The 11,036-nt window shown below is 41.2% G+C and overlaps 3 protein-coding genes across 5 annotated transcripts in view; 2 read left to right on the top strand and 1 right to left on the bottom strand.

Annotated features, from left to right (window-relative positions):
• The window catches only part of LOC106805508 (F-box only protein 7-like), a 7,722-nt gene extending 2,512 nt beyond the window's left edge, over window positions 1–5,210 (top strand). The window contains exons 2-9 of one of the 2 annotated variants that reach the window (XM_014807128.1): window positions 1,366–1,483; window positions 1,974–2,399; window positions 2,643–2,784; window positions 3,159–3,332; window positions 3,563–3,615; window positions 3,772–3,936; window positions 4,357–4,549; window positions 4,779–5,210. In XM_014807128.1, the coding sequence (XP_014662614.1) occupies window positions 1,366–1,483; window positions 1,974–2,399; window positions 2,643–2,784; window positions 3,159–3,332; window positions 3,563–3,615; window positions 3,772–3,936; window positions 4,357–4,549; window positions 4,779–4,876 (1,369 nt within the window). In that variant the 3' untranslated portion in view covers window positions 4,877–5,210. Of the gene's footprint in view, window positions 1–1,365; window positions 1,484–1,973; window positions 2,400–2,642; window positions 2,785–3,158; window positions 3,333–3,562; window positions 3,616–3,771; window positions 3,937–4,326; window positions 4,550–4,778 lie in introns of both variants that reach the window. The other variant, XM_014807127.1, reaches the window with a different exon arrangement.
• LOC106805507 (probable cytochrome P450 CYP44) lies at window positions 4,975–10,538 on the bottom strand. Its single transcript, XM_014807126.1, has 10 exons — window positions 10,167–10,538; window positions 8,356–8,572; window positions 8,083–8,176; window positions 7,848–7,944; window positions 7,514–7,706; window positions 7,239–7,413; window positions 6,844–7,010; window positions 6,275–6,353; window positions 5,980–6,145; window positions 4,975–5,661 (listed from the first exon to the last, which is right to left on the bottom strand). Exons 1-10 carry the CDS (start codon window positions 10,432–10,434, stop codon window positions 5,510–5,512), a joined length of 1,608 nt encoding a protein of 535 aa, XP_014662612.1. The 5' UTR covers window positions 10,435–10,538; the 3' UTR covers window positions 4,975–5,509.
• Window positions 10,539–10,723: 185 nt separating this feature from the next.
• The window catches only part of LOC106805492 (D-aspartate oxidase-like), an 11,777-nt gene continuing 11,464 nt past the window's right edge, over window positions 10,724–11,036 (top strand). Inside the window, exon 1 of one of the 2 annotated variants that reach the window (XM_014807105.1) lies at window positions 10,724–10,814. The gene's annotated coding sequence lies outside the window, so the exon portion shown is untranslated. The remainder of the gene's footprint in view (window positions 10,815–11,036) is intronic. The other variant, XM_014807106.1, reaches the window with a different exon arrangement.

Genomic DNA, 11,036 nt, shown 5'->3' with positions numbered 1-11,036 from the left:
GCGCTGGCGGCGGCGGCCTTCCTGCGGAGGCTCCACGAAGTAGCGAGGCAGCTCGCGCTGCGGCGGCAGCTGGCACTAGCGGAAAGGACGCTCCCTGGCGGAGGGCGCTCCGCTGCGGAGGCGGCATCCTGCGGAGCGCTCCCTGCGGAGCGCGCTCCCTGCGGACGGCGCTCCCCTGCGGAGGCGCATCCCTGCGGAGCGCGCTCCCTGCGGAGGGCGCCTGCGGCAGGCGGCTGCCTGCGGCGGCGCTCCTGCGGAGGCGGCTCCTGCGGCGGCGGCTCCTGCGAGGCAGCACCCAGCGGCGCGTCTCCCTGGCGGAGGCGGGGCTCCCGCATGCGGCGGCGCTCCTGCGGAGGCGCTCGCTGCGGAGGCGCTCCCTGGCGCGGCGCTCCTGCGGCGGCCGCTCCTGGCGGAGGCGCTCCTGCGGCGGCGCTCCATGCGGAGGCGCTTCCTGGCGGCGGCGCCTCCCTGCCGGCGGCGCTTGACCCCTGCGGCGGCGCTCGCCGCGGCGGCGCCCCTGCTCCCTGCGGAGGCGCTCCCTGCGGAGGCGCTCCCTGCGGGGCGCTCCCTGCGGAGGCGCTCCCTGCGGGGCGCTCCCTGCGGAGGCGCTCCCTGCGGCAGAGCGAAGGGCTATGGCCCACTGGGGACCAGCAAGAACAAGTCCGCACCTGCAGCTACAGGCCAGCATACACGCGGCCATTGACTATATATATACTACTATATATATCTTGCGCCCTCGGCGATGCGGTGTGGCTTGCTGGGAGATTGGAGCTGGGGCTGCTGCTGATTGCGGTTGGCGTGCGTGCGTGGGGGGGCATACCAGCTGTAAATAGGTCAAAGATTAGCTCGCCGAGTGTTGCGTCGATGTCCAATCTCCCAGCGAGCCACACCGCATCGCTGAGGGCGCAAGAGTCGTTAGTAGCTGCCTATTGTTTCAAGTTAGGCAGGTTATGGAGTCGATCTGCTGCCAACAGAATGGAGAATCGTGTCGTACGTTTTAGTCTGTATCTCCGGATTGCAGGTGTATACAAGGAAATGATTTCGCACGATGCTAGGCGAATGTTCTGTGTACGATTTGAGCTCAACTTGGTTGAGTTATGCATAGTAAATCATAGGTATTCTAAGGCTGGTAAATGAAGAATTTCCCTTGTTTATTGAAGTCACACTCCTTCCCTATTATCTACTTCTGATATTATCGAAGACGTATAATTTTATCTTGTTGCTGTGTTTGGTGTCAGTTATACTAGATGGCTTTTAGTTTTACTCTTGGATGCTCAAGAGTCTCACGAGTATTTTAACATTAAATATGTATATGTTGATTGTTTGTAACTTTCTTTTGGTTATGTTGGAAACACGTCTTTACAGATTTGACCTCAGCTTGAATGGCATCGATCCTATATGTGAGGATGAGACAATGCTTCTCGGAGATCTGGGTATCATATCCGGTGACTTAATAAAAATATTGCCATCTGAGTCTGAACAGGTAAATGTCATGAACACATCTATATACAAAATGCAGTTTTATAGTGTATTGTGTAGATGCAGTAATTCGTGTCTGTATCATGGAAATATCTATACAGTGAAAATGACAGAACACATATCTGCTCTTGGGGAAATAATGTGATTTCAGAAATCTGGAAAAATTTTAATAGGTGCTACCAATGCTAATGTTTCGATAGATATATTTTGATGGTTGCAAATTCTAACTGATAGAGTTTTTCTATCAATTTGTTCCTATTGTATGCATTTAAACGTTGTGGGCGTTGTTGCTGTGGCAGCTTGTTTAGCTGTCTTTCATGTTCATTGTATAGTTGTAGTCATCAACATATATTATACGAGTTCTCAAGTTTACAGACTCTGCTTTATTTAAATTTTATAAAATGCAGAATTGGTTTCCATAAATGTTATAATTATTATACCAGTATGTGTTGCACAGGTACATAATATATTATTTCTAATTTAATTTATTGTAGAAATGTGAAAATCTTGGAATCGGCATAGTGGAGCATCATCTACCTTCAATGTCTGATGTAGATATGGTGCCAGAGGAATGTAAAAGTGAGACTCACGCGGAATATAATGTTGCCAGCAAAACAGAGGCGCAAGGAACAAACGAGTGCAGTTGTACACAGGTTGAGTGCCAATCATCTGATTCAGATATGCCGTGCGGAGGGAGCACAGCCGTATTGGAGAAACAGATAGATGAACAAACTTTAATCGAAAATGAGCAGATTGTCAATCGTTATCTCAGAGAACCAATGTTGGTGCGAGATTCTTATGGAAATGTGATTCCCCACAGCCTGCAGATGTTGCTATCGTCGGAAGACGTAGAGACAGTGACAGATGCAGTGTGCATTGTGGTTCATCAGTTGATGTTGGAGTCTGGATTCTTCGTAAAGGTATGATATAACTTAAAGCACACGTCCACCCTAGCATGTCTGTGAACTTCATATGTGAGTCGGAACAATCGGAAAATATCATGTAGATTCTGATTATATAGAATTTCTATAATTAGGAAATTTGTAATGCGATTGAATGCACAGAAGAAAGAAAGAAATTAACCAACGAGATAAAAGGTTTATTCGTGACGTTGTAATGGCGTATGCAACCCGTGTGATTGAACGAATATTTGTTAATTGCAGAATTGTAGCAACCACCATATGCCAGAAGATTGGAAAAATAGGAGCTCCAGTTACAAGATCAATTATCAACATCCAGATACAAATCAGCTCATCTGCACTCTTCTCATTGTTCCTCTTAATCCACGTATTATGGTGATGCATGGTAACTTTTTTGTTTACGGCTTAGCAAATCAGTAAAGTATAGCTCTAGTATTTTTAACGTAATTATGATCAGGTTATTTAATTATTGCCCTTTTTGTTTGTTTGCCATTTTCAAATCGCACTATTTTTACATGTGTGTTAAATTTTAAATATACATTTAATAACAAATACATATACCATTTGCTCAAAACACTGTGTATTAGTACATCATAAATTTGTCCCGTTGATGACAAATTCCTCACTCTTGCCTGAATGTATTGGAAATTTACACCTCTACCTATTGAATGTAAATTATATTATTGTTCATTGATTAACACAACAAAATTAGCTAGTGCAATGGCAAAATTGCTATATAAGGAAATATGTATATTGCAGGAATGGTTCAACCAAGTATCCATTACTGCACGTTGAAAGTGGATATTAATAGCTTTGTGGACTCGCAGGCGGATAGTATTGGTAGCAGACATGTAGGCTACAAGAAATTGTCAAAATTGTCACAGATGGTGAAAGATATTTTGGCATACCCTCTGCTCATTGCCATGCAGCAAGGTCAGTTGATTTCATGACGAGCTTTCATTTCATTTAAGTTTCATCAGTGGGAAATACTCTTAAAAGGTAATTGCTGTGCGAATGAGTAAGTTTCTTTCTGTGAGGAATGTCTATTATTTGTCATGTACAGTAAATAACTGTGTTTATTTTAGTATGTCTACTGACTTCTTTCTCAATTCAGAAATGCACTGTCATTGTTATCTACATTTTGTGATGTGGTTCTATTTTAGAAGAAGGAGTGTCAATCAAAAGTGGCCTTCTCGGTCTTGTGCCGGAAATAAAGGTAAATCAAACTCAATGGAGTTTCAGCAAGGGATATCTTGCTCTTTAGCTCTATCCATTTTTTGGTCAATTCAGATGTAGTTTTTAGAACTGGCCTTATCTAGTCCATCCTGTTGGCTGCTTCAATACAAACATCACAATCGTTTTCCTCTCATAGTTGCTCGTCCTAAGTTACTTGGACTCGTCTAGCCTACTCAAAGCATCTGAGGTTAGCCAAGAGCTCTACAGTCTGTCGAGAGAACAGGTTCTGTGGAAGCGACTGTATATGCGGGAGTTCGGGAGACGACATCGGGTGGAGCCCGGCAGCCATGACTGGTTGAAGGTTAGTTACTACCAGGTCCCATTTAACGAGCTCTAATCTAACGAATACGAGAAAATATTCATTTAATCAATGATACGTAACAGGAAGTGTATCACTTGATACAAAAAATCGATAATAAAATCGGTGAGCGAACTAACAACAATATCCGTGGCCACCTATGTCGTTTACTTACCTCTATCTCGTGATGTGACCAAGTTTTTAGTTCTTTTTTTTTTTAGCTTTATTATAGTAGACTTCTAACATTTTGAATCACTCTCCTATAATCTAATTTAATAATCTGTAAAGTATGAGATATGTATAATTGTTTTGATGCCAAAATTTGATGAGAAAGATCAGAATACACAGTTCTAACGCTTGTTACATTCCTTCTATACCTAACTCGGGCCACAGGTACACAAGTCAGTTTTTTTCCCTACTCAGTTGTATAAAGACGAATACATTCAGAGGAGGGAAGAAAGGAAAGCAAAACACAAGCGTTCCTCCTGCTACTTGCACAGTCGTCCGAGACACCCTTGCTTGCCACCGTATCCTGTCGGCCCTTCGTTTCCTTTCCCAAGAATCATCGGCGGTGACTATGACATCCATCCATTTATCCCTGGACTGTTTCCAAATAGTAAGTAATCGTGAATGTTAATAACTTAGTAGCGGCATGCACTATGATCTCCGGTTACATATTTCGTTACTATCGACTCAAGATTCTTGACAAGATGTCTACAAACGTAAGGATGATGTTTAAAGAAATGTGTATTGCTAAACTGTGATATTGCTCTCACATGTATCAATAGCATCTGGTGTGGGGAGTAAGTCTGTGCACTACCTAGTATTATTGCACTTGCTCATAGGTGGTGTGGAAGATGGGATGACTAGTTTTCCAATGCTCGGCCATCCTCTAAACCGGACAACACGTGGGTCTCGCAGAGTCATGCCAAGGTTTCTGTGACGGGTAGAGCAGCGCTCGTGCTGTAGACTCTACCATTTCACTGCTCTGGCGGAGTTCATATTGGCTGTATTATATTTTAAACACTGGGAAAATTGACATTTCAATGCTGAGCTTTATTTACATATAATGTCGTTATGCTGCTAAGTTCACAAGTACAAGATCATTAGTACCGTACATTTCAATAACTGCAAGTATTTTTTATCACGTAGTTACAGGCAAAAGCATGTAAAATACTCTATTTCATTGTAAAAAAAAACTAATTATACAAATACTTGCATCAATTATGTGTCACGTTTATCATTTGTATATAAAATGACAATTTTTCGCAAATCTATTCTATAAGTATGTATTTGATTCATACTACGTATAACAGCAATGAAAAAATAAAATCAAGTCCACATAAAATTACAACATTACCTAATTGCCTAATAGTTATAATAATCAAGCACCTATTTCATAGAACCAGTATCAGTTCAATTCAACATAATAATATAAACAGTCACAGAAAGAATTATGTTAACACCTTCATTAGCACTTAGCACCTCGATTCTGTATTTTGTATAAAATCACACAGCAAAAAACAATCCCTCACTTCTTGCATCTTGTAACGAATTGGGCCCGTAGGTGGCGCAATCAACGGTCTACGAAAGCAAACTGTGCGGGCTTGTCCGGTCTCAGCAACAGTCTGTAAATCTGTTCCATCTGTCCGTGCCGATACTCTATGCGGTACCTCTGCAGTAGTCTCGCGATGAGCACCCACATGTCCTGCTCTGCAAACCTGCGCCCTACACAACGCCAGCATACACAGAACTTCAGTAGACTCTGGTGAACATTTCCCTGTTTAATTCGCTAACGCAGCTTTTTAAATTCATCTGACATTCTCAGCTTTACATACACTAGCATCGGTTACACGGACCATTTAGATTAATTATCAAGGTTATATTATGTATAGTTAAATCCGTACATGGGGGGTGGGGTACACGTCTAGAAATGCACATCAGAAGGCACATTCAGAAGATCGACTTGATACCCATAAAGCACTGGCACTATCAGCAACGGTCATACGGTTAAGCCACTCAGGTAATTGCAATAATTTCGGTTACCTGCACACATCCGTGGTCCGTGACCGAAGGGCAGCAGCACGTATGGGTGAACGTTTCTCGCTGAACCTTCACCATCTCTCAGCCAGCGCTCGGGAAGAAATTTGTCGGGTTCCTCAAAATAGTGCGCTGATCGCAGGAACACATAGTTGTTCAGCTCAATGTGTGTCTGGAAAATTCAAAATGCTACAGATTGACTAGTGAACTTTGGGCAACAGGCTTATTCTTATAGGTGGTAACAGCTGGTTATAAACTGGATGAAGCTACTGGAACTCACACAGCTCATTTTTGTGCTTACCCCAGCAGGAATGTGATATCCACCAACAACGAAATCTTTTTGCGGTATCCTAGAAACTTCTGTTCCAACTGGGAAGAACCTACAGAATAGAAACAGAATTAGAACTACCTGGGGGTCATTGTCAGAATCATTGTATTAATGATTTACCTTAATGAATTAATGAAGGATTAACGAATACCTTATTTAATATTTCTTAGTAGAACACATGTACGTTATCATGAAATTTTTTCCCATAGGTATTATTTATGCGATAAATGATCATGATCTCTATCTATTTCATTTTGGACAATTAACTAATTTGACTGAGGGTTTTGTGATCAATTCTCATCTAATCAGTGGTCTTGTGACAGCAAATTACTAAGTTCCTGTTATCACAAGTTGGCTTGCAGCTATGACGTATTTCTGCCAATACTATTCTCACATCATAACATTATATTAGTCACAAGTATTATCGTAATATTGATTATATTAATAAATTTATGTTTCTGACAATGGGCCCTTACTTGACAGATATAAAAGACCATTGGTAAGTGGGTATAACATTCATAAACTCTTCCACCACATCATACCTGAAAGCTTCTTTGACACATGCCTTGAGATATGTGAGTTTTCCTAGCATAGCGGTGGTAATGGGGCCTTCCTTTGGTACTACTTTAGACACTTCTTTGAATACTTTATCCTGAACTTCTGGATTAGCAGCCAAGCAGTAGAGATTTCCAATAAACACTGGAACAGTCTGTGGACATTAGGCGACTGCAATTATAATCTTTCAATGCTAGCTACCTTTCTTATTTCATTGTCCTGCAATTCTAGTGATGAACAATACAACGGTTACAACAGAACCACAAGGACATATTTCAATATCGTATTACATCTTTTTATATCTATCTTCAACACTGTCTGCATCTGTAAATTACATTCATGCCTAAGTACAAAGTAGAGCAGGAAAAGGTAAGATTCGTACTGTGCTCAATCCATCAGCAAACAGTGACAGAGCTATGATTGCTACATCTTTGTCATCCAATTCTGATCTCGATAAAAGATAAGTGATGAAGCCATATTCGTCTGCTTGCAAATCTTTTTTCTCGATGCGCTCTTTCACTTTAGCCACCGTCTCATCAATAAGTTTCAAGACGGTGCTGTGCATATAAAAATAACATTGTAATGATTAGTGAAAACCTGATAGTATCGCAGTGCCACCTATTGTCAGAAATCGACTTCAAGTAAAAAAAGACTTACCCAACAAAGAAATCTTCAGCATTCACCAGCCTTTTCCACTTTGGCGTTGATATGTATTTATACAAAGGCAGAGAAAACTTCAGATCACATGACAGTTGGAAGATCTGTTGGTTTGCCTCCAACATTTTCTCTGCTAGAATCTCCTGATCTTGCAAGAAACCCAGGCGTTTGAAGAACACCACAGCTCCAGAAGCTGAAGATAGATAGAGAATAATATCAAGCTCATTGCCTTAGCTGTGGTTGTCTAAAACTCCAATAAGAATAATGAAATACACGTGCTAAATTTCGTTGAAATTGGGGTTTATGAAATACTTTATTTATACAAATATTTTACACTCTAGGTTCCATTTTCCCAGTTCCTTGTTGAAGTTTGGAATTTCATCATGCGAGTCCCTCGTTGTCACCATTCTCTCTACAAATTCAGTTGCAACCTGTATAAGTACAAATCACATTACACATTTACTGACTTCTTTCTAGAGACAGTAGTCCAATGCAACCAGACTTTGCACAGAAGACGATTTTTGTATTATGGACAATAATTGGATAGTAAGTGCTGTTAAAACCATTACTTCTTGCACAAGTGGAAGGAAATCCTGCACACTTTTTGGCCTCATCATCATCTGCTGTACTGCACTTCTTAGTCTGTACCATTCTTCCCCATTGCTGAAGATAAAGATGATAATGAAAGAAATAGTTTATATATAATGGTAAACAAATTAAATTATACGTTTATTAGACAAGCATTTTACAAGAAAAATCTTCAGCCGCAAACCTACTTATCCAATTTATTACGAGTTTATATCATGCTGACCCACACAATATTAGTTTGCTATACTACATACGTGTTTCCTAGTCCTAGAGACATTTCTTTTTCTTTTCGATATTTTTGTGTGGTTTCTTGGAGTGGAGGAATGTGTGGTATTTTCCCCTCTGCATCATAAACTGTCCGTATCATGTCTGGATCCATGAGATGAACGATGACGTTCCCTGCAATTGTTTCCTTCCAGATCTTTCCATACCTTTTGTGCAGTTGCAGGAGTCGTTTATGGTATGTGCTCGCTATAACAAGTTGAAAATAAAGATGCATTACTATTGCATTTGCACTTTAACACGAATACTTTTCAATTCGTAGTTTTATTGCTCATATATGCATTGCTAGCACAGTATTGACAATGTACTTGCAATGTACAATAGCACAAATATATTCTCACTTGTAGTTTTATTGCTCATGTATAATGAATTTCTTGGTTACATTCTCTTCTAAAGACCTCCGTCTTTTTTTCCATACAGCATTTTGACATTCCCCGAGTTGTGAATGTCTCTCCAAAATAATAAGCATTTGTACACATTATCCATCAACTTGCCCAGTTGAATTCTGAAGTGCATGTCGGCCCACACTCTATTTCTACAACACTCTCTGTGAATGAAGTCTATAGCAACAAACCTCCCAACAAAATAAAAAAAAGCAGGATTTTTTTTACTCAACTGTAAATTACCAGCTATCGTAAAATCACCTGAATGATAAACTGATGAATGAAATGGTATAGTGATCCCACATTGTTTACTGTATTCACTGTATCCTCTCCAAATTTTACATTTAAATGACTCTAGTTGAAGAGTGGAGTCAGTGGGCACAAGAGCAAGGACTACTAGAGCCATGTATACCCACTGATGTTAGCCAGCTAGCTAGCTAGATAGAGAGCATGGTGGTCCAGTAGTTATTTATTTTATTTTATTAATTAATTTAAAGACAGTACATTTGTAACAGATATGTCAACATGAGCTTGCAAGCTCCTCACCGTCAGTGCATGACCACCGTTCATTTTGAAGGCTGTGAGTTCAAATCTTGGCCAGGCCAGTGAATTTTCTCAAGGTGTAAAAATCTGGCTCTCAACATGGGTGGCCTAGCTATCTTCAGTAATGGAACGTGAGATAGTTACTGAGGACGTAAAACACTCTGGGAAGGACCACCCTCAGTGTCCGTAAAGAGGCCAACCTGGTCTAGTTCTCTAAGGCTGGTGAATAAGACCTCAACTTCATTTACATCCAGATGCACTGCCTTGTATCTATAATACTATACATCCCCATAAGGGACAACAACAAGTCAAGTATAAAAGCAAAACCAAAACAAAACAAACTAGTAATATGTTCATGTTTATACTGAACTAAGGCATCAGCGATTCCCAAGCCTTGAGCTAACTATCAAAGGTTTGCATGTTGACCTATATCTACTCATTCATCGATCCAACCCTGCACCCATCTATCCATCCACCCAGTGTCATGATCAGATCTTGTCAGTGAATAGTATTGCTGAGAGGGTCTATGTCCCCCAGGGTACTGCCGGAACGCACCCTGGTACTATCTAATATGCTGGACCGTACCTTGCCTACTCCACTAACGAGTCTAGGGAGTCGCCTACACCTACTCCCTAACCCTATCAGACAGTTACCAGGGTACGTTCCGGTATACCGGACCGTACCCAGGGTACGTTCCGGCAGTAGCCTGGGGGCATAGACCCTATGAGCAATAGTATTGGTAGTCCGAGCCGACGCAGACCCCAGTAATGATAAACCTGCACCCTCAGATTAGCAAAGCGGAGTAATAACGTCTGCATTTGCGGACTATAGTATTGGATACCGGATACTTAACGTACGCCTTAATTTGTAGTCTAGCATAGTTCCAATATATGGAAGTCCCATGGGCCCGGGGATCTCCGAAAAAGGTTTGGCATCACTGAGCGAATTGTCAGTTCCGATTGCAGGAAGTGGCGACGATAACCTGGTTTTTGAAGTTGAGAAACGTTTGATTGAGGAGATAACCGAGCATATTTCACTTGGCCGATGGTGTCCTGCAAACGAAATTCCGGTACCAAGCTTTAAAATGTGATCATATATCCTATAACCATTGCGTTGAAGATGCATTCTCGCAAATTAATGTAGAAAGACGTATAAAGTGCTGATGTAACGTTTTTGTTTTATTGCCTAGTAGTAGTAGCTTCACGGGCGCTTATGGGCGTCGCCATGTTTGATATAGCTTCGTTTTCGCCCTCTGTAGAAAGTGTCGAGATATATTTTCCATTATTTAATTATTCGCCAGAATATTATTTTGTAAAAACTAGAAAATTTGATGCCACATGAAAAATTATTACTTAAAAAGTTGTGTTTTTCCGAAATACAAACCAAACTGTAAAAACTACGTGTTCGAAACACTTGACATGTCCGGCCGAAACGACGATCTTTGTTCGTGATCTTCGTGATCTTCGTTGATACTCAATGTCTGCAGTGTGTAGATTAGATCTATGGTAGGCACTTATTCAGTTATTGCCTTGTCTGTTTAGCTATAATATGTTTACTGAGTACCATTGGCATTGTTGTCATTGACGGCCCAACACGTGCTCGCTTAGATTGTCATTACGTCAAACGGTCAAACAATTATCTACGAGTACGAGCTAGCTCTACTCTACTATAGTGCGTTCGATTTGCTTCCCCAAGTTAACCTGGGTCTACTCGGGCCAGCCCCAAAT

The sequence above is a fragment of the Priapulus caudatus genome, unplaced genomic scaffold (assembly GCF_000485595.1).
Source record: "Priapulus caudatus unplaced genomic scaffold, Priapulus_caudatus-5.0.1 Scaffold115, whole genome shotgun sequence".
NCBI classification, from domain to species: domain Eukaryota; kingdom Metazoa; phylum Priapulida; class Priapulimorpha; order Priapulimorphida; family Priapulidae; genus Priapulus; species Priapulus caudatus.
The sequence above is the reverse complement of the archived record's forward strand: the minus strand, read 5'-3'. Positions and strand labels throughout refer to the sequence as shown.

What these genes read in the sequence shown, in the direction of transcription:
- LOC106805507 (XM_014807126.1), bottom strand. Translation starts at nt 10,434, where the DNA reads ATGCATCTTCAACGCAATGGTTATAGGATATATGATCACATTTTAAAG. An exon ending in GCTAGACTACAAATTAAGGC is followed by an intron (nt 8,573 to 10,166) that starts GTACGTTAAGTA and finishes AACTTGTTATAG; the next exon opens with CGAGCACATACCATAAACGA. An exon ending in TCCTTCCACTTGTGCAAGAA is followed by an intron (nt 7,945 to 8,082) that starts GTAATGGTTTTA and finishes GTACTTATACAG; the next exon opens with GTTGCAACTGAATTTGTAGA.